The sequence below is a fragment of the Phyllostomus discolor genome, chromosome 3 (assembly GCF_004126475.2).
Source record: "Phyllostomus discolor isolate MPI-MPIP mPhyDis1 chromosome 3, mPhyDis1.pri.v3, whole genome shotgun sequence".
Lineage (NCBI taxonomy): Eukaryota > Metazoa > Chordata > Mammalia > Chiroptera > Phyllostomidae > Phyllostomus > Phyllostomus discolor.
This window is the reverse complement of record NC_040905.2, coordinates 126,043,086-126,070,006: the sequence shown is the minus strand read 5'-3', so window position 1 is coordinate 126,070,006 and position 26,921 is coordinate 126,043,086. Positions and strand designations below refer to the sequence as shown.

Sequence of the window (26,921 nt, the reverse complement as noted above, 5' to 3'; positions counted from 1 at the left end):
TCTATTTGGTTTTCTATGTACATTATCATGTCATCTACAAATAATGACAGCTTTATTTCCTCTTTTCCAATTTGGATGCTATTTCATTTTTTTTAAATTGTCCATTTCAGTTCTCCTGCATTTTTCACCATTGCTTTCCTCGGATCATCCCCCCATACTCCCATAGTTTATTCCCCCTCCATTGTCCATGCCAATGAGTCCTCTATTCATGTTCCCTCACTTGCCCCTTCCCATTCTTTTCCATGTTATTCCTTTCAACCCTAACCTCTGGTCAATGTTAGTTTGTTCTTTATTTCCATATTTCTGGTTCTATTTTGTTCATTCGGTTGTTATTTTGATTAGGTTCCACTTATAGGTGAGATCATATGGTATTTGTCTTTTACTGCCTGGCTTATTTCACTAAGCATAATACTCTCCATTTCCATCCCTGCTATCACAAGGGTAGAATTTCCTTCTTTCTTTCTACCGTGTAACATTCCATAATGTAAAAGAACCACAGCTTTTGATCCACTTTTACTGATGGGCACATAGGCTGTGTCCAGCACTTGGCTATTACATATAATGCTACTATGAATATTGGAGTGCATAGGTTTTTTTGAATTGGTATTTCAGGATTCGTAAGGTATAATCTTAGCAGTGCTATTGCTGGACCAAGAGGCAGTTCCATCTTTAGTTTTTTGAGGAAACTGCCTTCCTCAGTGGCTAAACCAGTCTGCATTCCCACCAACAATGTACTAGGGTTCCCTTTTATCAACAACTTCGCCAGTACTTCTTCTGTGTTCATTTGTTAATGATGGCCATTCTGACCAGCATGAGGTCATATCTCATGGTGGTTTTAATTTGCATCTCTCATGGCTAGTGATGTTGAGCATTTTTTTCCCATGTTATAGGTCCTCTGAATGTCCTCTTTAGAGAAGCATCTGTTCAGGTCCTTTGCCCATTTTTTAATTGGATTGTTTGTGTTCCTGGTGTGGAGTCAGGTGAGTGTTCTTATATATTTTGAAGATTAAGCCCTTGCCTGAGGTATCACTGGCAAATATACTTTCCCATACAGTTGGTTCCCTTTTCATTTTGTTGATGTTTTCTTAAGCCATCCAGAAGCTTTTAATTTGATGAAGTCCCATTTGTTTATTCTTTCCTTTATACCCTTGCCCTAATGGATGTATCAGTGAAAATACTGCTGTGTGGGATATATGAAATTTTCCTGCCTATGTACTACTCAAGGCCTTTTACGGTATCATGACTTATGCTGACATAAGTCTTTTACCAATCTTGAGGGGTTTTTTTGGAGGATAGTACAATTTGATGGTCTAGTTTCTATTCTTTTCCTTTTCTCTTTCTCTTTCCCTCTCTCTCTCTCTCTCTCTCTCTACATGTAGCTGTCCAGATCTCCAAATACCATTTATTGAAGGGGCTATTTTTACTCCATTTATTGTCCCTGTCCCCTTTGTCATATATTAACTGACCATATTGACATACGTCTTTCTGGGCTCTTTATTGTGTTTCCTTGGTATATGTGTCTGTTCTTAATGTCAATACCAAACTGTTTTGACAACCATGATCTTTTAATATAGTTTGAGACTAAGTACTGTGATCCCTCCTGTTTTGTTCTTTCTCAAAAATTGTTGAGATTTTCAGGGTGTTTTCTGTTTCCATATAAATTTTTGAAATGTCTGTTCTATATCTGTGAAATATGTCATTGGTATTTTGACAGACATAGTGTTGAATCTGTTTATTGCTTTGAGTAGTATGGACATTTAAATAGTGTTAATTTTTCTAGTCCATGACAATGATATATGACTCCATTTAATTGTGTCTTCATTAATTTATTTCTCCAGTGTTCTGTAGTTTTCTGAGTACAGATCTTTTACCTGCTTGGTTAAGTTTATTCCTAAGTATTTTATTTTTCTCTCCCACAATCTTTTTTTTTCTTGTTGTTACATAGTAAATGGGATGTTTTTCCTAATTTCTGTTTCTGGTAATTTCTTTGTTACTGTACAAAAATGTCTTTTATTTCTGAATGTTGACTTTGTATTCCAACATTTTGCCAAATTCATTCATTAGGTTGAGGAGTTTTTTGATGGAGTCTATAATTTTTTCTATGCATATTACCATATTATCTGCAAACAGTAACAGTTTTACTTTCTCCTTTCCAATTTAGATGCCTTTTATTTCTTTTTCTTGTCTGTTAACTGTGGGTAGAACTTCCGATACTATGTTGAATAGAAGTGGTAAAAGTAGACACCCTTGTCTTGTGCCTGATCTCAGTACAAAAGCTTTTAGTTTTTGCCTATTTTGTATGGTGTTCGCTGTAAGTTTTTCATACATGGTCTTTATTGTGTTGATGTTTGTTCTCTCTACTCCCAATTTGCTGAATGACTTAATCATAAATGGGTGCTGTACTTTGTCAGAATCTACTGATATGATCGTGTAGTTTTTAATCTTTCACATTTTTTATGTGATGTATTACATTTTTTTGATATCCATATATTGTACACCCCTTGCATCCCTGGGATGAATCCCACTTGGTCATGGTGCATGATCTTTTAATATATTGTTGGATCAGTTTTGCCAATATTTTTTGAGCATTTTAGCATCTATGTTCATCAGTGACATTGGCCTACAGTTTTCTTTCTTGTTGTGTCTTTATCTGGTTTTGGAATTAGTATAGTACTGGGCTTATAAGAAGAGTTTGGGAATTTTCCCGCCTCTTAGATATTTTGGAATAGTTTGAGGACAATTGGGGTTAGATGCCTTACATTTCTTTTTCTTGTCTAATCAATGTTGCTAGAACTCCAGTACTATGTTGAGTACCTCTGATGAAAACAGATATTCTTGTCTTGTTCCTGCTCTCAGGGGGAAGCTTTTAGTTTTTGCCCATTGAATATGATGTCGGCTGTAGGTTTCATGTAGATGGCTTTTATTATGTTGAGGTATGATCCCGCTATTCCCCCTTTACTGAGCATTTTTATCATAAATGGCTTCGATACTTTATGAAATGCTTTTTCAGTGCCTACTGATATAAGCATATGATTTCTGTCTTTCATTTTGTTTATGTGGTAATTACTTTAACTGATACACAAATATTACACCATTCTTACATTCCTGGCACGAATCCCATTTGAATAGGGTGTATGACCTTTTTAATGTAGTGCTAGATGTGCTTTGCCAATATTTTGATGAGGATTTTAGCATGTATGTTCACCAGCAATATTGGACTGTAGTCTTTTTTCTTTGTTGTGTCTTTATCTGGTTTTTAAATTAGGATAATACTGGCCTCATAAAGAGTGTGGGAGTCTTTCTACTTTTTCAAATATTTTTGAAATAGTTTGAGAAGGATAGGACTTAGCTCTTTTGTAAATATTTGGTAAAACTGGCTGTGAAGCTATTTGGTCCTGGCCTTTTGTGTGCAGTGATTGTTTTGTTTTATTATTATTATTACTGCTTCAATTTCACTAGTTTTTATTGGTCTATTGAAGTCTTCTGCTTCTTCTTGATTCAGCTTTGGAAGATTATATGTTTCTAGAAACTTGTCCATTTTGCCTACATTGTCAAATTTCTTGGCATATAATTGTTCACAGTAAATTCTTATCATCCTTTTCATTTCCGTCATATGGGCTGCAATTTCTCCTCTTTCATTTCTGATTTTATTTATTTGGGTCCTCTCTTTTTCTTCATGAGTCTGTTTAAAGGCTTTTTGATTTTATCTTTTCAAAGAACTAGCTCCTGAATTTATTGATCCTTTGAATGGTTCTTTTAGTCTCTATGTCATTTAATTCTTATCTGACCTTGGTTATTTCCTTCCTTCTACGAGCTCTGTCTGGGCTTTGTTGTTGTTCCTCCAGTTTTTGTATATGTAGGGTTAAGTCATTTATTTGAATTTTTTCTATCTTTTAGGCAAGCCTACTGCTATGAACTTTCCTGTCAGGACTGTGTTTGCTGTGTCCCATAGGTTTTGGGTTATTGTGCTCATTTACACTTGTTTCCAGTAACTTTTTGTTTTCTTCCTGATCTCATTGTTTACGCATTCATTGTTTAATAACAGTGTTATTCAGTCTCCATGGATTTGATTGTTTTTGAGTTTCTTCCTTGAGGTTAGTTTCTAGTTTCAAGCCATTGTGATCTGAGAAAATGCTTGATATAATTTTCTGGAATTTGTTGAGGTTTGTTTTGTGTCCTATCATGTGGTCAATCTTCAAAACTTTCCATTTGCATTTGAAAAGAATGTATATTTTTCTTCTTTCAGGTCAAAGATTCTGTGTATATCAGTTAAGTCCATTCAATCTAGCATGCCACAACGTTCTTGTTGATTCTTTATTTGGAAGATGTCCATTGTTGACAGTGGGGTGTTAAAGTCCCCTACTGTAAGTGCATTGCTGTCAATATCTTTCTTGTGGTCCTCCAAGATTTTCCTTATATATCTGGGTGCCTCCATGTTGGATATATATATATATCTATACATGTTTATAAGGGTTTTATCTTCTTGATGGATTGTTCCCTTAAGTTTATTATATAGTGACCTCCTTTGTCTCTTTTTATGATCTTTATTTTGAAATCTATTTTGTCTGATATATGTATTGCTACCCCAGCTTTTTTTTAAATGTCCATTTTGCTAGGAATGGTTGTTTCTATCCCTTCACTTTCAGTCTGTACAGATCTTTTGAGTTGGGTCTCTTGCAGACAACATATATGTGGATTTCTTTTTCTTATCCATTGAGTTACCCTATGTCTTCATGTTCTTAAAACAGTTTCTTTAGCATCTCTTGCAATACTGGTTTGGTGAGGATATGTTCTTTTATCATTTTTTGTGGGGTTTTTTGGGGGGAAGGAACTCCTCATTTTGCCTTCTTTTTAAAATGTGAGTCTTGCTGGGTAGACTCGTTGTTTGCAAGCCTTGACTTTACATTACTTGTAATATTTCTTGCCATTCCCTTCTGGCTTTTATTATTTCTGTTCAGTGATCAAGCTGATAGCCTCATTGGGGCTTCCTTGTATGTTACTAGCTGTTTCTTCCTTTAAGATTCTCTTTAAGTTTTGCCATTTTTAGTATGGTGTATCTTGGAGTGGGCCTCTTTGGATTCATCATGATTGGATTCATCAAGTCCTTCCTGGACTTGCGACTTTTTATCAAGTTAGGGAAGTTTTGTGTCATTACTTTTTCAAACAGGTTTTCTATGTCTTGCTCCTCTTCTTCTCCTGGTACCTCTGTTATACAAATATGATGTTTCAGTTTGTCCTGCAGCTCCCTTAACACCTCTTTGTTCTTTTTGAGTCTGTTTTCATTTTGTTGCTCTACCTAGGAGTTTTTTTCTACTTTGTTCTCCAGCTCACTGATTCTATCCTCCACTTCATCTAGCCTGTTTTTGATTCCTTGTACTGTGTTCTTCAATTCAGAAATTGTATTCTACATTTCCTCCTGGCTATTATTAATAGTTTCTATGTTCTTTTTCATACTGAAGTAGTTCACTGTAATCTTCTTGTAGCTTCCCTGGAGTTCTCTGTAGTTCTCACTGAGCTCACTGATTTTCCTTATAAGCATAATTTTTAATTCAATGTCTGACGATTTACTTGCCTCTATTTCATTTAGCACTCTTTCTAGGGATTCTTCCTTTCCTTTCAATTGGGTATTGTTCCTTTGTCTCTCCATTTTAGTTGCCTTTCTTGTTTGTTTCTGCTCTTAGATTGATCTGATTTGACTCCATCTTAATGGTGTGAACTTCTATGGTACAAGACCCACGGATTCAGTGGCACAGTCTCTTTGATCTCCTCAACCTAATGCTCTTGGGATGCCCTTTATGCCATTTATATTGACCTTCTAGTTGTAACTGGATTTTGATTGTTATCGTTGGGTCTCTTTGATTGGTCCTTCCCTCTGACTGGGTAACTAAGAGTCATTCCAAATACCACATCTTGTATGCTACCCACCTCTGATAATGTGAGATGGTGTCCCAGTCTGGCCTTCGGCAGCCTATTCTAGACTACCAAGAACCCACTGTGTATGGCTGACTCCTTCAGTTGTTAATCTAGTCATTTACTGGCTGTGTGACCTCCTCCAAGTCACTTAACATTTGTGAGTCTCAGTTTTGTCATCTTTACTATTATCTTCACAGGAATGATATATTCCATGAAATAAGATAGGCAGGGCTGGGTACACAGTAGGAAAGCTGTTAAAGATTTCACCTACTCGGATTTACTCCCTCTGAGCCCCAGCAACACGGTAGCAGCTTGAAAGGCACCTGTCAATAATTGTTGATATTCTTCAACTACTGTTTCCTATCATTTTTTACATGTGTTTCCATAGATATTCTGAAAATGCTGACTTTGGTTAGATTTTCCAGAAAACAGACTCTGAGTCAGAGATTTGCATGCAGGTGGTTTACTGGAGAGTGCTCTCCAGAGCAATATTTCAGGATGCAGTGAGCTGCACAGGGCAGCAAATTGTCCACCTCGCTTCCTGCCCTGAGGATCAGAATACTCAGAGATTCAAGAACTGAAGCACTGAAGCTGCACAGGAACTAAGAAGCCAACACCTCCCTCTGTGGCTCTTACTCACATCCTCTCTAAGGCCCAGGTGAAGTCCAGGCTGCCACAACGAGATTCTTCATTCCCATTTTATAAAATGAGAAAATGGATATAGAAACGGTGAATGGCCATGGACACCCTGTTACTAAGTAGTTGAGTTAAGTCATCTAGACTCAGGGTAATAACAACAGCTAACATCTGCTGGTCTGAGCACTTCTTACACATTGACTCATTCAATCCCTGAGATAACCCTAAGAAGCAGGTGCTATGCAGCATTCCATTTTACAGGTAAGTAAACTGAGGCAGAGCTGTTAAACACCTTTCCAAAATCACAGAATTACCAAATAGCATAGCAAGGATTCAAACTCAGGCAGTGTGGTTCCAGAATTTGCCCTATTACCCACCCAAATGTTGCCTCCCTACATGAGACTGCTGAGTATGCAAACTCACCTGTCTTCTAGGGGTCAAGCTAGTAATGCTCATAAGTGAATCATAAGTGAATTGAGACAGGAAGTACTGTGCAACCTGAATAGTGCATGTCCTGGTTAAATGCAAGAATGTGGGCCTACAGTAATCAGGTAGAATTCAAGAGGTCAGAAATCTGAGCTGATGTTAAAATTACCAATTTAATTTTTTTTTAATTTTTATTGATTTGAGAGAGAGAGAGAGAGAGAGAAGAGACCTGTTGTTATATTTACTTATGCATTCATTGGTTGATTTTTGTATGTGTCCTGACTGAGGACCAAACCCACAACTTTGGTGTATCAGGATGATGCTCTAACCAAATGAGCTACTCAGCCAGAGTTAGTAAATGAGCCATGTTTTTTGAAAGTGCAAGTGTGCCGATTAAGAGTCCTATGAGCAATACTAAATCAGTAGAGTGGCCATGTATAGCCTCTACCTCCAAGTAAGACCTGTATCCTATACTTCCCAGGGAGATGACTGCAGTTGGTAGGTACAGTGAGGCCTTGTCCCCAGACGGCCTGCATTTGCTGAGGCATCACAGCGAGAAAAGATCCCTTCAAAATAACCAGCCTGAGCCTGAGACAGGCTCCTGTGATCTCCGCCAACACACTGCTGGCACCTTTCCTGGATTTGTCAGTACTTCAGGAGGACTGGACACAATATGCAGCTAAACAATTAGTCAAAGAGTAGCCACTGAGATGGAGCTCTCTTGGCCCTGTGTTTGGCCAATGACCTGCTCACCTCCTCAAAGTCATCCAGCTCCTCCAGCCTGGTCCGAACTTTCTCTGACATTGTGGATATGGCAGGTCCAGTTTTACCTAAACAAAACAGATTCATGTCACACAAGTGGCTTTCCTCTGTCACCAATACCTCTAGAGGAAGGCATCTTTACTTCAGACTCCATCATGAATAAAGAGCCCAGGGAACAATTTCAATCAGAGATTTAGAAAGCAACATCCTTCCATACCCACAACTCCATCAGAAACATTTCTGCTTAGAAGCTGCCCCTGGGAAATGAGAGGGCCATCCTCAAAAAGGTTCTACTATATTCATTCAATATTTACAAACTTTCACTGCATCATTTATTTATTCTTAAAGAAAGGCAGTCTAGAGAAGGATGCCAAAAATCTGTCATTTAATTGTTCTCCAAGAACAAGAGGCCCTTTCAGGCTGGTATTCATTGTAGAACTGTATCCACACACTAACAAAACAACAATCTCAGTGTCTGTCCACAGATGGGAAACACCAGGGTTTCAATGCCCCCTCTTGGAGCAAACAGGACTAGCTGTGCCTTCATCCATCATCTGTCAGCACAGTTCTTTCCATCAGCAGGGACAAATGGATAGAAATTAAGAAAAAAACTCTAGGCCATGAGACAGCCACAGGGCAAGGCTACCTATCCAGCAAGTTTGCTGTTTCTCTCTAGTAGCTCCTATTTCAGAATCTTTTCCCATTCTTTAGGGGGCATTTGTTCTAGATCTGAGGTCCCTTGCTTCTGCCTACCAAACTCACTTCAGGAGTTGTCAGTTTCTTACCTGTGGTGTTAGCTCAGATTTGTTTGGGATCAGCTTGAGAGCATGGTTACAATTAGTTATTTACTAACAACTACTCAAGTTAAGAAGTTTCCAAATAGCTTGCTTCTTTTAACCTGCTTCTCCTTTCTCCTTCATTCTGAAGTATAATATATACAGAATGTACACACATGTACATTTTAATATATATTACTAAGCCTCTGTGACCACCACTGAGTTCACTTATATTCACTGCTGTTTAGTTCATTATGTGCATATAACACAATTTTTTCTTACTCTATTGGCAGTGGATGTTTGTTTCCTATATGGGGTGACTCTGAACAACATGGCTATGATCATTTCTGTGCATGTCCTCTGGTTCATATACACATGCATTTCTTCAGAGCAGTGCTTCTCAAATTTTTACAGGAATCACTAAAGGATGTTTTAACAGGCAGATCCTAATTTTCAGTAGGTCTAGCAGGGCCCAAGACTCTGCCTTTCTAATGAACTCCCAGTCACCTGCTCCTCCTTGAACCACATTTTAAGAAATACAGATGTGGGCAGAGTTAGAAAAAAAGTTTCCATTAAGAGCCGGATATAAAATTTTAGGTTTTGTGAGTCATACTGTCTCTGTTACAACTACTCAACTCTGCCAGCATAGCAAGGATCCATCCATAGACAATATGCAAACAAACTAATATAGCTGTGTTCCCATGAAACTTTGTTTATAAAACCAGAGTGGGCCAGATTTGGCCTGCAGGATGTAGTCTGCTGATTTCTGATAGTAGTAGAATTTCTGGGTCAAGGAGTTGCCCCATCTTCAATTTTAAGAGATAATGCAAAAGTACTTTACAGTGGGTATCAATCATTTTACACTCCCAATGACAGTGCATGAGAGTTCCTATTGCTCCACACTCTTCTCACAAGAGATATCATCAATCTTTTTACATTTCTAAACTGGTAGACATGCAATGCTGATTTCCTTCTTTATGGTTTAAGGTCAAAGTTATGCCCATAACAAAGGTGCTGTCACTCTCCTATTTCCAATGTGCTGTCTCAAACTACAGAGAATGAGGAAGACTTGCAGTTGCCACACCAATTTAGACAAAAACCAAGGCCAAATTCATCTGCACCCTGGTGGTACATGATCTGTCAGTTGCTTTACAACCATCTGGGAACTTAAAAAAGGAAATTCCTGGGCTCATTCCTTAGGATTAATTCAAGAAGTACAGTGGGGGCAGTGGTCTGTACTTGTATAGAAGGTCCTCAGATGGCCCTGTTGCAGTCAATTTGAAAACCCCTGGTCCAGGGCTTCTAACTGTGCATCTTAGCAGGGGAAATTAAGAAGGGACCAGTGGCCAGTGGTGTGAGTGTGGAACTCCCCTCACCAGCATATCTGCATTTTTACAAAGGAGAAACTACTACTCTGTAATCCTAAAAATCAAGTAGTGGGCTTATGTTTTACTCCATGTAACTCTTTGTGGGGGTTTTTTTCCATTTATCTTCTAAATATATATATATTACAATTCTACTAAGTCTACATATAATCTAGGAAATAAAAGCTTTAATTGAAGTAATCATCAGAATTGAGTAACAAAACCCTTTGTTTTCCTTTGTGAAATTATATTAAATGAGAAAATTCCCCATCAAAACAGTAACACGACAAAAACTCACCTTTTTCAGATCCCATAAACAGATTCTGCAGAGGCCAAAAAATAATTTGTTAATAATTTTTAAAACTTACTAGATTCTGTGAAAAAAAAAAAGAAACTTGTAAGATACTTAAATTATATTCAAGTAGCACTAAGGCAATATAACCTATCATTTTCCAGCAAAGCCATTTACTTTTGCAAATGAAAAGTAGAAACAGTTACTCAAAGGATTAAAATATAGCTAAGTAGAAACTATTAATACTAAAGATTCAAATTTCTGCTCAATTCAGGACTCTAGAAGTCGGCCAACAAATAGGAAAATTTTGAGGGTTACAGAGTCATGTGAATGCATTTAGCTTATTCTAAATCAGGGTGTCACAACCTCAGCACTACTGACATTATGGGCTGGAAAAATCTGCTGTAAGGGTTGTCCTGTGCACTGTAGGATGTTTAGCAGCATCTCTGATTTTCTCATAGTTGTGACAACCAAAAATGTCTCCAGACATTGCAGTATGTCCCTCGGGGGGTAAAATTGTTCCTGGTTATTAATCAATGTTCTAAATGTTCTAATGCAATGTTCTATGCATTAAATGAATGCATTCAGAAAATAAGAAAAATAATTTAAGACTCCAACAATTATACCTGCCACACTGCTCCATAAGAACACACCATGAAAGAGAGAGGAGGGGATAAGCTCTGTGGGAGAACATTTCAAGTTGCCTGCCAAGTTCTCTCTTTCCTCCCTACTCACAGCCTAAGTTTTGATGGACACGCTGCCACATTTCCCAGCTTTCCTTGCATTGCATACAACCCATGGCTACCTCCCAGAAAAATGTAACTAGATATATTGAGGGGGACTCCAGGAAGACTCTAAATGAGAGAGGGTATATATATCCTACCTTCCCCTTTCCTCCTTTTAACAACTTGGACATGAGATGACACTGAGCCCTTAACCTGTGGGATCTGTCACCATCTCCAGGTAGACAGTGTCAGAACTAAGTTGAATTGGAGGTGTCACCCAGCTGGTGTCAGAGAATTGCTTGGTTTGGGGAAAAAAACCTCACATGTTAAAATCAGTTGCAGAATCATAAAAACTAAAAGAAATTGCTACTAAATCTAATGTAGACTCTAGGAAAAAAGTCTAATGGCACTCACGATGGAGAGCTTTTCTGTGGTAGTATACCGGGCAAGGATTTCTCCTCGTTTGCTGGCCCAAGACTCAAAATCTGATCGTACAATGGAGTTATCATCTCCGTCACGTTTCTTTCTGGAACTGTCCTAAGAACAGGCAAGAAAATCCCTTCAGTAGCAGTTTCATTTTAATCTAAAACAAAATAGTATGACAGAGGAGGCAAAAACATACAGTGAACTGAAGATAATTTATTCAATAAATGGTGTTCAGAAGATTGGACAGATACGTGCAGAAAAATTAAAGTAGACCTTCTTATTATGCCACACACAAGAATAAACTCAAAATGGATTAAAAGCTTAAATGTTAAGATTCAAAGCCACAAAAATCCTAGAAGAAAACATATGCAGTAAAATCTTGGACATTTCTTGTAGCAGTATTTTTTCTGATATATCTCCTTGGACAAGAAATAAAAAATAAACAAACTGGACTACATCAGACTAAAAAGTTTTTGCACAGCAAAGGAAACCATCAACAAAATGAATAAACAATGCACTAAATGGGAGAACACATTCACTGATAAGGGATTAATATCCAAAATTTGTAAGGAATTTATAAAACTCAACACCAAATATACCCAAACAATCCAGTTAAAAAATGGGCAAAGGACTTGAACAGACACTTCTCCAAAGAGGACATACAGATGGCCAATAGAAATATGAAAAGATACTCAATGTCACTAATCATCAAAGAAATGCAAATTAAAACCACTATGAGCTATCACCTCACATCTGTATGAATGGCTGTCATTAGCAAATTAACAAATAAAAAGTGCTGGCCAGGATGTGGAGAAAGGGGAATCCTTCTGTACTCTTGGTGGGAATGCAGATTTGTGCAGCTACTGTGGAAAGCAGTATGGAGTTACCTCAAAAAATTAAAAATGGAACTGCCTTATGATCTAATGATTCCACTTCTGGCAATTTATCAAAAAAAAAAAAAAAAAAACCCTGAAACATTAATACAAAAGAATACATGCACTCTTATGTTCATTGCAGCATTGTTTACAATAGCCAGAATTTGGAAGCAGCCTAAGTGCCAATGAGTAGATGAGTGGATTAAAAAAACAACTATGGGACATTTTCACAATGGAATACTACTAGGCCATAAAAAAGAAAAAAATGTACCCTTTGTTACAGAATGGAATAACCTGGACAAGATTATGGTAGGTGAAATAAGCCAGTCAGGGAAAGATAAGCACCAGGTGCTTTTACTCATATGTGGAATCTAATGAACAAACTGAACTAACAAGCAAAACAGAGCGAGACTCACAGATAGAGAGCAGGCTGACAGCTCTGGGGGAGGGGTTGGAAGGATAGAACAGAACAGAAAAAGAACTCAAAGGAACAACAGTGTGGTGATTGTAGCATAGTTGGAGGTGGAAGACAGTATGGGGGGGGGGATAAGTGGTTATGGGAAAAACAGATAATAAATAACAAACAAACAAATGAGTATAAGCAAACACAGTAACTACAGTCAATAATGTTATTGTATTATTGAAATTTACTGAGAGTAGAACCTAAATATTCTTACAAAAAAAGGTAAATAGGTGATGTGATAGATTTGTTAAATAACCTGATGGGGGGAAACCCTTTCACAATGTATATGTACATCAAATCATAACCTTGTATACTTTAAATAACTTATAATTTTATTCATTAATTTATACCTCAAAGTTTCTAAAAAGTATAAGCAGAAGGCATCTCACTGTAGAATAAAATAGTTTTATCTAAAGATTTGCTAAGATAAAAACAATTTTAGGCTAATCTACAAATGGCCAATAAACATATCAAAATACAAAGCTCATTAAGAATCCAGAAAAGCCAACTAGACAAGATTGGTATTTAATAATCGGAATGGCAAAGAGTAATTATGACTAAAAATATCCGGGCTGGCAAGAGCGCAAAGAGATAGACACTCTGAAATATTGCAGGTGGGAATACAAGTTGGTGAAGACTTTTTGAGGAACAATTTGGCAGCTGACATCAAATCTTAACTACACATCGTGTTAACTCAGTAATGAACTTCTAAGAAGCTATCCTGCAGAAACTCTTGCGTGTATGCACCAAGATGTATGTGTGTAAGTTCAAGGACTGAGGCACCACTGTCTACACTAGCTAACACTACAAACAGTCTGTGTACATCAGAAGAGTAATGGGGAATTAAACTATATAGTGCCCATCTTTAGAATACAACACAGTCATTCAACATAAGAAGGCTATTCTAGAAGTACCAACATGAAGTTCTCCAAGACATATTGCCATGTTAAAAATAAAGTATAAATATAGTTCAAATTATGTTAAAAAAAGTAAATAAATGTATGCAATGCTACCATAGAATGTGGGTTCTGAAGTCAGACTGGCTGGGCTGGAATTCCCATTTAGATGTGACTTATCTCTATTTCCCCATGCGGGTGTGAGCCTCTTTAAATAAGGATTATAATACCCCTCTGACTAAACTTAGAATACACTTAGAAAAGATCTTCCATACAGTAAGGTGATACCATTATTATTGTTGTTATTTATATAGGAGTATGATGTACGTAAATGCTGAGAAATTACTATCAATAAATATCTATGAAAATACAAAGAAAAGTTATAAAAGAATATACATTACACAGATTAACATTGATGACCTCCAGGGAAGTAAACAGAATAAGAGGAATTGATCAACAGGACTTCACCTATAGTATTTGACTTTTTATATGAAAAATTAATTAAATTACCTATATAATTACATAAGAATAAATTCAAGAAGAATTACTAAAAGGGCACATGAAAATAAAGGGTACATTTTAAAATGGCTTAAAAAAGAAAGGAAAAATTTTCCAGCATCTGTGCCAGCCTCTCACTTGGCAGTGTCCCCGGCTGTAAGCTACACCCTGTGGATGTCTGAATTATGTGAATTGTTACAACTAGAATGCACCTATACTACTTAAAAACAAAAAGATGAAAACTCCCATCCCTGCACCCACAGGACCAAGCACCAGCTGGGCAACTGCCAGCAGGATGTGTTACCATGACAGCTGCTATGGCCGTGGGGTCAGCAGTAGCTGCGAACATAGAAAGGGGATCAGTCCCATCCAGTACACTGCTCAGTGGGTCCACCACTGAGCTGGAGGATGACGAGGATGTGGAAGAAGTGCTTCCTTTCCGGCTCACTTTCTTCATCTTTGACTCTGTGACCTGTGGGGAACATTCATGGAGGTCAATGGAAGTCTCATCTGACTCTTACCAGTGAAACACTCTGAAGGGGTTTTCCCTCACTCTGTAAGTTGACTATTCCTTTGTGACAGGGACTCTTATTTTGTGATAAACTGACATGACTCAGAATCCCAGTGGTCAAGGAAGGAAAGGGGAAAGTTAAGGTCAAGAAGGAAGAGACAGGGGCACTATGGTTAAAAGGTAGTAATGTAATACATTCTTGTACGGCCTTCATAGAGTGTAGTCCCTGGACAAGCGGTGGCCACATCACCTGGAAGCTTATAAAAGATGCAGACTCTCAAGCCCCACCAGACCTATTGTATGAGAATTTGCATCTTACAGCAATGGTCTAGGTAGAATAATAAACTACGACAAATAAGCTTCCAGGGTCATCACACTATGAAGAGAGTGTCAATGGCTCAGCATAGTCATCTCATCACTACAGACCAGTGAAAGCCAACTCCTTCCTTTCTGGAGAACTCCCAATGCCATGGATTAGTTTAAGTATTAAGGGTAGATGAGGGTGTTGGGACATGAAGCCATACTTTTGTCCACTGACTCCCATCCCTCCCCAGCTTCAGGTAACTAGACCAGGGATAAAACTCTCAGCCAAGAGGATCCAACCATAGTCTCTGCTGAGAATAGGGGGCAACATCTAGCAGGGCTAGTTAGGCTGTACTCCTTTTTAATGAGGAAACTATGAAAACCCAGGGGACAGGGGCTGAGGAACAGTGATGAGACTTTGGACATGTATCCACAGGGAAACAGAGGTAACCAATGTTCAAGAGAGCAAGAAGGATGGTGGGAAACAGAATAAAGGCAAAAGTGTTAGATAAAAGAAAATTTGACTGGCCTAGTCCTTGGAGGGTCTGTCATTCATAAGCCCTACCCCTCAGGTGTGTAGGGGTACAGACCTGAGTTTATGCTAATGAGATGATACATTATAGGGGCTGGTCAAGAAAAAAGCCAACCACTGTAATTATAGGGTGTGGCCTTGATGGCAGCAGCCAGGTTGACATCAGCCTGACCTCAAGGTGGAGGTAGGGGTGATGGAGATAAAATTCAATCACATCGCCAAGGAATCAATCTATCATGCCTTTGCAGTGAAACTCCAATAAAAAGTCTGGACATCCTCTGGCTTGTGTAGTTCGGTGGATTGAGCATAGGCCTGCAAACCAAAAGGTCACTGGTTCAATTCCCAGTCAGGGCATATGCCTGGGTTGTGAGCCAGGTCCCCAATAGGGGATGCGTAAGAGGCAATGACACATTGATGTTTTTTTCTCCCTCTCTTTCTCCTTCCCTCCCCTCTTTCTAAAAATAGAGAAATAAAATATTTTTAAAAAGAAGATTGGACACCAAAACTTGGTGGAGTTTCCTAGTTGGTGAACACATGATGGGCTGAGAGGTGATATACCAATTCCACAGGCAGAAGGCACAGCAGCTCTGTGTTTAGAAACCACTTCCCAACCTCACCCTGTGTGTCTCTTAATTTGGCTGGTCCTTATTTATATCTTCATAATAAAACTGTAAGTATAAGTATAGTGCTTTTCTGAGCTCTGTGAGTTGTTCTAGCAAATTATCAAACCTGAAGGGAGGTCTCAGGAAACCTTTGAGTTTGTAGCCAGTTAGACAGAAGTTCAGGTGACCCGGGGACCCCCAAGTTTGTAGTGTCTGAAATGAGAGCAGTCTTATTGAAGACCTTCCCATTAGGTTGTAGGGTCTGACACTAAACTGGGTGATTAGCCCAAGTACTTGGCATTGGTGTACATTAGTCAATTTGTTTGCCTGGTATCTAGTCGTCTATCTCCCACATTCAATAGTCCAAATTTTCTTTGGGAAAGTAGCCCTCCCTTTCCCCTGACTCTTACCCAATAGGCCTGGTAAGGTGGACTCTGCTCCTGGTTCCCAGGGTAGGTACTGGCCCCAACCCAATCAATAAGCATATTCTATACCCTGGTCACCAGGGCTGGTTCAGGGAAGGACAGGTAACCCACCTGGGTAAACAAGAACTGCTAAAGAAGAGGTCGCCCTGCAGTTGAATGTGCAGGAGCTTATACTGCTACTCGGTCACCATGTAGGGAGAGTTCCTGAGAATGGAACCAACTCACTGGCTACTTGAGCCCATGGGGATATGTGGGACCCTGGGAGGCCAAAGGTAAGCCTTATAACTTCCTGCTTAATGTAATCATCACCCGTTTTCTCAGGTCCTCCACTAGAAGAAACTTTATGTCCTTTGTGTCTATTGGTATCAATCTGTCAACCTCATCTCCACCCATCATGACAACCACATAGCTTCAACCACTTGTCAATGAAAGAGTACAAACGTATAAGAGAGGGACCATCTGTGTCTCTTGCCTGCTTTTTGTTTTGTTTTTCAAGTATACTTACATATAGACTATGATGCTACTCAGGATAGCACCCTATACTGGTAATTATATTGGTTTTTAATATTCCAAATAGGCAAATTAAAAAGATATATTCTGCTTACACTTCCAAGTCAGATACAAACTATCCCATCACAACACTCTCATTGATATAAGAAAGGAGCAAATAAAAATGCTGGTGGGTGAGGCCAACACCACAAAAAAATAGGGAGGGAACAAACTGATTGATTTAAACATGCAAAAGAAGCTACTGTTGGCAAAACAGAAAAGACCCAGGAATACTGCCTTTGACAAAACTTACGGTTATGGGTTTTAATGGGTGATAGTCCCCAAACTCCAGTGGCACAGCCTCCAGGTGGTATGTTGCAGATTCTGCCTTGTAGTTCCTATTCCTGGAGTGCCTGATAAACAACAAAACCCAAAAACCAATTAGGTGATAGAGACACCTAACATTCTAGAAACTTGTTGTCGAGACTTCCTCGATGAAGTAGTTTGCAGAGGAACAGTATTCCTACTAAACCCAACCAGAAATGCTAAATTAAAAAAAAAAAGAATAAAAAATCAGTTTGAAGATATAAGGAGCTGCCAAGGCACCAGAACCAAGGGAAGTGTACTGAGATGAAGCCAGCTTCCCCTGGCAGAGCACCCATTTATTCCTGACATGGACAAGAGGCTGGAACCAGGCAGAGGGTAGCTGCTAGGACACAGAGCAGCCAAAAGAAAACTGTTTTAAGGAAACCTTATATGACTAGAGAGGTAAACTAAGGTTTGGGGCTATTGAGACAGGTAGGACTTGAAGAAAGAGCTTCTGAAGAGAAGGGGTTACAGAGAAGGGAAAAATCCAGACCTGGTTTCCCCACAAAATATCTGTCAGTTAAGGAATGTATAGCAAAAGAAAGAAGCCAAGCAGAAAGTAGATGAAGAGCAGTTTTCGTCAGTCTTGTAAGGGCTCAAAAAGTAAGGGTAACAGTGAAATGAACAATAAAAGGGGAGAGAGTATCCACATTGAAGGAGGAAGAGAACAAATACGGGAAGCACAGTATAGTCTGGGAGACATAGGGACATAGCAGCCTAACACACATACAACACACACACAAAGAGGAAGCAAGAATAGGCAGAATCAATTTTTTAAAAAATGAGGTTGAAATGTTTCTCAAACTAAAGAAAGAAATCAAGTTACTAATTTAAGAAACACCTGTACCCCAAAGTGAGCCTCAAAACCAAAACAAAATAACCATACTTAGGGTTTTCACAGTAAGAGAGTGGGTTTCTTTTTCTTTTAAACATTTTACTTATTTATTTTTAGAGACAGGGGAAGGAAAGGAGAAAGAGAGGGAGAGAAACATCAATGTGCTAAAGAAACATCAATCAGTTGCCTCTCGTATACCCCCAACCAGGGAACTGGCCTGCAACCCAGGCATGTGCCTTGACCAAGAATTGAATCAGCAACCTGAATTTCAGTGACAATGCCCAACCCACTGAGCCACACCAGTCAGGGTAAGAGAATTTCTTAAAAGGAAAAAAATACATTACTTTCAAAGGACAATATTATTACATCAGCACAGAGATGGGGGCCAGCTGACAAATGAACTGATACCTTTAAGGTATTAAAATAAAGTAATTGCCAACCAAGAATTCTATACCCCGTGAAACTATCCTTCAAACATAATGGCAAAAGAAAAGTTTCCAGTCAAAGGAAAACCAAGAACACTGTCAGCAGCTGGACCACACTTTAAAACAATAAAATAAAAATAAAGTAAAATAAAATAAAAGTATTTAAATATGTATGTGTGTGTGTATATATATACACACACAAAATGAATATTAATTGTGAAAAATAACTTAGTGTTAAAATATATGTAAAATTTAAATGTATAACACTGTTAAAGACAAGTCTCATGAGGGCTCAGAAAAGGAGAGCTACAGAGAAAACCTTGACCTTCTTAAGAGCAAAACTGTATATTCAAGAACAAAATGTTGGCAGAAATATGGACACACAAAACAATTCCAGCCTACCACTCACCCGCATTTAGGGAAAGAAAAAACTAAAGAGCACAGGAACCTGGCCACGTTGTTCCTTGGACTCCAAATCCCTTGACTTCCCCCGACAAGACCTCCTCACCCTACTCCAATGATAACTTCATGACATCATTAATATCCGTATGAAATATAAGCACCACAAATCTAATTGTGCCATCAATCAGCTTTATTCAAGTCCCCACAAATACAGACACCCAAGCAGCCCCAAAGAACTGAGGTCCCATTTAATTTCATTTCCACCCCTTTCCAAATAAATTTGGCTTTGAGTGCAAGAGGAGAAAGACTGATTAACAGCATGAACTAGCCTCTCCTTTCTAGCTTTTCAAGGAAAAAATCCAGGCACAATACACTGTCCAGTCCCTCTGGGTTACATTTAAAAAAAAACTATGCACTGTGTTTATCGTCCAAAAATATTGCATTTGGGAGTCATATATGAAATATTCTTCCAAACTCTCTTTAATATGATATCAGCCAATCCCTGACCTTTAAAACAAACAAAATTTTGAAAAAAATGGCAGGATTTCCCCTAGTCTCTCCCCTAGAATTTACACTAATTTGAACAGCTATAATTCAACAGAGGATTCCCTGCTCAAAATATAAACATGTCTTAGATATCTGTGCACTGAAACATCTGAAGGTGGGTCAGTGGGAGCAAACTGGGGAAAACGCAAGGGAGAAGAGCTGAGATGATGCCATGAATGCAGCCCAGAGATTACTGCAGGTCTCAAGAGAGGGGAGGAATCAGGTTGCCACCTGCATGTTCTGTAGCCAGGAGGAGCAAAGAGATACAGTGACTGTTCCTGCCTGAATAGTCAGCACAAGCTGCAGCTGAACCCAGTGACCTGGGCAGAGACTGAGTGCAAAGATTTGGCCGCAGATGCCTGGTGGCCATCATTGCCAGGCAGAAAAACAAAGTCATGAAGCCTGGTCGCCCTCCCAGAGCTGACTTCGCTTGGCTCTTCCAGAGCTATCAAAGGACCCCAGAAAAAATCTGTAGCAATGTGGGGCTACACAGCACATTATCTGTTGCCCTGAAAATTGAAGAGGCAGAAGGACTTTCCCTGAGTGGCAGGCACACACTGTAGCTAATCCCAATAAGAGGAATAGAGATACAGAAGTGAGGCACTGAGGGTAGGCAGTCGCAATTACTGGGAGGAGAACAAAGCCACAAATACACCAGCCAGCCTCTCCCAGCTCACACCACAAACATAGTGGTTGCACTACTGGCAGAGTGTCACTGCAGGGGACGACAATGGAATTTTACAGGTGCAAAACTCTGTATCCCACATTTCCCCATGGGGTAGTGGTGCCCTGAGACTGTGGGAACCTGGTCACAGAGGAGATAACCAGCTCCACAGGAAATATACGGCATTTTCCACCACCCTGCAGAAATCCGAGAAACCAGAAAAGAGCAAGAGAAACTAATAAACTTGAGCTTCAGTGCCACCTACAGAAAATCAAAAGACAGTTCTCATCAACTTACTAAATAGAGAAGTGCCCCCCTTTAAAAAGAAAAACAAACCAGCTTTCATTTCCATAGGTGCCTAGGGAAGAAAGAATTCATCAAATACAATGAATGAATACCCAAGGCAACCAGGCAGCTCAGAAAGAAAATTTAAAAACCTCTAGAAAATAAACTTAAAGACATGGAAACACGTAATTTAAATGACAGGGAATTCAAGATTGCAGTTCTGAAAAAACTCAACAAGATACAAGAAAACAGGAAGCTTAAGGAAATCAGAAATAAACTCAGAAAACAAAAGAAGTATGTCACTAAAGACACTGAAACTTTCAAAAAAGAATCAAACAAAAATTCTGGAGCTGAATATAAGAAATCAATAAAATTCTGGAGCTCAGTAAAAGAACTCAATAAAAGAAATAAAAATGAACCAGCAAGCTTAGGAAGTAGAGCTGACCACATGGAGGAAAAAAATTGGTGATGCTGAAAACAGAAATCTAGAAATGAAGCAGATGGAAGAGAGGGAACTGAAACTTAAAAAAGAAAAACTCTACAAGAACTATGATTCCATCAGAAAGAGCAATATAAAATAATGAATATTCCAGAAGAAGAGAGAGAGAAGTGAACACAGAGCCTATTCAAACAAATAGTTAGTGAGAACTTCCTAAACCTAGGAAAAGAGCTGGATCCTTGAATCCAAGAAACAATCAGTCTCCATCCAAAAAGGCCTTCTCCAAGGCACATTATATTAAAAATATCAAAAATTAATAACAAAGAAAGACATCTCAAGACACCCTGGGAAAAGAAGATGGTAACCTATAAAGGAAACCCCATTAGATTATCATCAAAATTTTTAGCAGAAACCCTACAAGCTAGGAGAGAGTAGAATCAAATGTTCAAACTATTGAAAGAGAGAAATTACCAGCAAAGTATATCCTTTACATAAAAAGAGTAAGACTTTTCTAGACATACTGAGACTGTGGGAATTTACCTCCAAAAAACTTCTATTACATGAAATACTAAAATGGGTTATTCTACCCAAAATGAAAAGACAAAAGAGTACTCAACTATGAGTAAGATGACTAACAGATAGAAGCTGTAAATTTCAACCATTTTTCAGAATGGGATATTATACACTTAAATACAACATCAAGGTTAAAGACAGTAAAAAGTTTAAAAAGAGAAGACAATAGATACTACAATTTTGAAATGAACGCAGCATGAATAGGGATAATTTGTGACAACAAAAACATTAAAGGAGAGATGATAAAGGTCTGAATTTGCAAAGGAGGTGGAGATAAAATATAAAAATATTAGAAATTTAATATTTATTTAATATGAATATAAAATAAGAAAAAGGACTACTGTATATATGACACTTTCTTTTGCATAAACCTAATGGTAATTGTGTATACATAAAAAATCCAGAACTGAGACAGAACACAAAAAAGGAGAAAACAGAGGAAAAAAATCATAGAATACCATCACATAAAAAAAAGAAACAACCCAAAAACAAAAACAGAAACACAAGGAAAAAGAAACAAAGGAGACACAGAGCTACCAGAAAATACAACATAAAATGGCTACAGGAAATTTTATATACCCAAAATGTAAATGGATTGAACTCACCAATAAAAGGCCAAAAAAATTTTTTAAAACCCCAACCAACCATATGCTGCCTTCAGGAGGTACACTTCAGCTGCAAGGAAAATAAATACTCAAAATGAAAGAGTAGAAAACTATTCTCCAAACAAATTGCATCCAGAAAAAAAAGGAGGTATAGCTGTACTTATATCTGACAAAATAGATTTTAAAATAAAAAGATAACAAGAGGCAAATATGGATATTTTGTAGTGATAAAAGGGACAATACATCAAGAAGACAACATGTATTTGTGCATATATGCACCCAATTAGGGAGCACCAAAATATATAAAGCAACTACTAATAAAACTAAAGAGAAACTGACAAAAACACAATAGTAGGGGACCTAAATACCCCACTGACAGCTATGGATAGATCACCTAAAAAGAAAATTAGTAAGGAAATAGTGGCATTAAATGACACAATAAACTAATGGACATAATCAACATTTACAGAGCCTTTCATCCCAGAATACCATTTTTTTCTAGTGCACATGCAACATTCACAAGGACTGACCATATGCTGGGACACAAAACTAGCCTCTACAAATTTAAAGGCCAAAATCATATTAAGCATATTCTATGAACACAGTACTCAAAAATTGTAAATCAACTGCAAAGAAAAAGCAAAACAAAATCACAAATGTGTGTGAAGATTAAACAACATGCTACTAAACAATGACTGGATCAAAGAAGAAATAATAAGAGAGATCAAAAAATACATAAAACAAATGAGAATGACAATACAACATATCAAAACTCTGGGGGTGAAGCAAGAGCAGTGATAACAGGAAACTTGGTATCATTACAAGCCTATCTCAAAAAAAGAAAAATCTCAAATAAACAACCTAACGTTACATCTTAAAGAACTAAAACAAGAGAACAAATGCTGCTGAAGCCAGCAGAAGGAAAGAAATAATAAAAGCCAGAGCAGAGTTAAAAAAAAAAAAAAAATACAAAAAATAGTGCAAAAAAGAGCTGGTTCTTTGAAAGTATTAATAAAATTGACAAACCTCTGGCTAGACTCATTAAGGAAAAAGAGAAAAGACTCAAATAAACAAAATCAGAAATGAAAGAAATTACAATGGACACCACAGAAATACAGAGGAAAACACAGTAGTACCATGAAAGACTTTATGTCACAAAGTGTATTACCTAGAAGAAATGGACAAGTTCTTCAGAATACATAACCTTCCTAGACTGAACCATAAAGAACTGGAAAATCTAAGTAGACCTATCAACAGTGAGGAAATTGAAACAACCATCAAAAACCTCCCCAAAAGTAAAAGTCCAGGACCAGATGACTTCACTAGTGAATTCTAACAAACATTCAAAAAAAGATCTACCGGTAGTACCTATCTTTCTCAAACCCTTACAAAAATACTGAAAAATAGGCAATACTTCCTAATATATTTTAAGGGCCAACATTACATTAATACCAACCCTGGTAAGGATAACATAAAAAAAGAAAATTACAGACCAATTATCTTTGATGAATATAGATTTAAAAAACCTAAACAAAATAGTAAATCAAATGCAATACGTTAAAAAAAATAATGCTTCGTGATCAAGTGGGATTCATTACAGGGGCACAAGGATGGTTCAACATAATCATATGATCATATCAATAGATGTATAAAAAGCACTTGACAAGATACAACATCTATTCATGATTAAAACATTCAAATGAGCATGGAAGGGAAGTACTTCGATATAATGAAGGCCATATATGACAAACCCTCTGCTCATATCATACTCAAGGGTGAATAACTGAAAGCTTCTCCTCTAAGATCAGGAACAAGACAAGATGTCCACTCTTACCACTTTTATTCAACATAGTATTAGAAGTTTTAGCAAGAGCAATCAGGCAAAAGAAAGAAATAAAAGGCATCCAAACTGGGAAGGAAGAAGTTATGTGTCACATTTTGCAGAGGACATGATTCTTCATATAGAAAACCCTCAAGACTCCCCTAACAATATATTTAAAACAATAAACAAATACAGTAAAGTTACAGGACATAAAATTAATGCACAAGATCCACTGTGTTCCTATATACTAACAATGACATTTCAGAAAAGGAAATTTTTAAAAAACTTTATTTTGCAATTGTGACAAAAAGAATAAGATAGCTGGGAATAAATTTAACAAAGGATATGAGGGACCCATACATTAAAAACAAGAGTTTGTTTTTTTTTTTAAATGAAGAATTGGAAAGATATTCCATGTTCATGGATTGGAAGAATTAATATAATTAAAATAGCCATATTACCCAACTCAATATATACATTTAATACAATTCCCATTAAAATTCCAATGGCACTTTTTAAAGAAATTTTTAAAAAATCAGATTTGTATGGACCCACAAGAGACCCTAAATAACCAAAGCAATCCTAATAAAGAACACAACCAGGGGTATCACATTCCCTGACTTTAAATTATACTACAAAGTGACAATAACCAAAACAGCATGGTATTAGCAGAAAAAAAGACACACAGACCAATGGAACAGAACTGAGAGCCTGGAAGATTTTAAGATGGCAGTGAGATAGGTGGTAGCAGAGTCCACTTCCCCCTATGCATGGGTGGAACACCTAGCCAATCTTCTGAGGAACAGAGTGAACAGCCAATGGTATCCCAGTATATATGAAGACTGGAGGCCAAAACTGTAGAGGACATTGAAAAATCAAATGGTAAGGAGAGTGTTTCAGGACAATAAGGTCCCTAGGACCAGCACAGGGACCAGGGCAGCTGCAGCCCCAGGCCCAGCGTCCACCAGGTCTGCCACAGGATTCTTGGGAGACAGCCAGGTCAATGGCTCCCTCCCCTGCCAAACAAGGTTTAATCAGCACCAGGATGGACCTGGATGCTTGAAGTCGCTGGAGGGAATAAGTACAAAGTGGCAAACACACAGTGGTGGTGTACACTAAGACTGTGGACGCTGGCTGGGAAGAGTGGGACCAAGACATACCCTGATCTGGATACTCCCCCCTGCCTGGTTGTAGAGTTAGGCTGCGTTAAGAGGACAGGCACTTGTTGGGAGCAGCAGGCTTGAATAGGAGGAATTTTTCAAAAAGAAAAAGAGGCACTCAGTGGCTGTTTAGGGAACTCTTCCACAGCAGCCACTCCCACCTCCCCCAGCCATGCAGCCTCCACAGCCTCAGCCGTGGGCCCACCTGTGCTACCAGGACCTCGACTATGCCCCTACCATCTGCCACAGCAGCAGAGAGGGAGCCTAGCTGCAACTGCGACCCCAGTGGCCCGCAGCTGACCCAGCTGCCTCCCACCCTGCCATGGTTGCTGCATCAGCAACAGAAGCCAGCACACACCTTACACCACCACCCCACAAATGCACTCCCTCTGCAGCAGCAGAGGCAGAAAACTCATGCCTACAGCCCCGAGACAGCACACACCTGAATCAGGGGCCTAGTAGCTGCTAATCCCACCCCAGGAGCATAGGCCAAGTGCTCAAGCCCATAGCTCCAGGGACAGAGCAAGCCTGACCCCGCCACCCAGGAGAAACTCCAGCTCAACCCCACTGCCACAGGGAACAGAAGCAGAAGAGGCATGCACCCCTATCTCCAATAGAAACCATGGTAGGGACCCGTCCCTGCAGGGCCAACTGGCTCTCTAAGAGAAAGGTGGAGATGCCCCAAAAGAGAAGAGCAGCAGGGCTCAGGGAATCAGCAGTCCCCAGAAGACTTAACTCAGTAGGGGCGCTGAACTACCATGAAGACACTCTGAGAGTCCCTGGCATCTAGGAGAGTGAAGAGCGAGGAGGTAGTGTGTGATGTGACCCTAACTGGTGCACCTTAAGGACAGTGCAACCAGTGGACTGGAGGTATAGGCTGGGCACAGAAGGGCACTAGGGGGCCACCAGCAAACTGAGAAACTGGGCTGGAGTCTGAACAACTCCAAAGAGTGTGGCTCAGACCTAGCTGCCATCCCCGCAAAACCAAAGGAAGACAGAAAAGCAAAGCCAATCTCCCCTCAGCCTGTTGTAGCCAGGAAGACCAGCACAACTGGCTTAGATTGTGTAAAGCCAGCAGGAGGCCTGTTTTTTTTTTAATTCCCCTTCCTTCTTTTCCTTCTTTTTTTTTTTTATTCCTTCTTCCTTCCTTTTTTTTTTAAATTCCCACAAATGAGACAATAAAACCTGCAGCTGTGAAAGGACTGGAGTTAGACTCAAGGAGGGGTCATCCTAAAAACAGAGACAGTGAGACAAATTTCACTTTCCTACTCCAGAGGACTTGCAAGTTATTGTATATTTGTATTATTATTATTTTTAATTATTTCTACATCTTTTATTAGGGTTTTTTATTTCTCTTCTTTCTGCTTAGTCTTCTTCACTTGGCTTGATAAATTACATTGTTTGACTCATTTCCCCTGTTCTACATTTCATCATGTATTTTTACTTTTGTCTTTCACTTCACTTGTGTTCCAATAGCACACTACTTTAGGTCGTGTACATCCTATTCTTGTTATTTACACCACATAGATTCTGTCATATGATTGCTGCTCCGTTACTATTGTAAATAATTGCTGTTCCATACAATTGTAAATACTACACAAAACCTCTACCAGATCTTAGCTGATTTCACTGTCTTCCAGAACTTTATTACTGTCGTGGTTAACTCTATTCTCTCGCACACTACATCTATTTTCTATCCTATACTCCCACTTTACCTCATAATCTGACCTCCCACAAGGTCACTGCTTTCTAGATCTAACTCACAATACTTCCCCTCCCTAATAAGAGTAATATCTTTTTTCCACCCTTTCTAAAAAGTGGCTAGTTGGGTGAAATATCATGGTTAACACTATACATATCAAAAGTATCTCCCATCTCTTCTGCA

At 38.6% G+C, this 26,921-nt stretch overlaps 1 protein-coding gene across 2 annotated transcripts in view; it reads right to left on the bottom strand.

Annotated features, from left to right (window-relative positions):
• The window catches only part of VPS35L (VPS35 endosomal protein sorting factor like), a 161,085-nt gene that overhangs the window by 121,937 nt on the left and 12,227 nt on the right, over nucleotides 1-26,921 (bottom strand). Inside the window, exons 2-6 of one of the 2 annotated variants that reach the window (XM_028509359.2) lie at nucleotides 17,228-17,327; nucleotides 14,357-14,524; nucleotides 11,309-11,431; nucleotides 10,176-10,200; nucleotides 7,729-7,805 (exon numbers count right to left, since the gene is read on the bottom strand). In XM_028509359.2, coding sequence (XP_028365160.1) covers nucleotides 7,729-7,805; nucleotides 10,176-10,200; nucleotides 11,309-11,431; nucleotides 14,357-14,524; nucleotides 17,228-17,327 — 493 coding nt within the window. Of the gene's footprint in view, nucleotides 1-7,728; nucleotides 7,806-10,175; nucleotides 10,201-11,308; nucleotides 11,432-14,356; nucleotides 14,525-17,227; nucleotides 17,328-26,921 lie in introns of those variants that run through there. The other variant, XM_036021406.1, reaches the window with a different exon arrangement.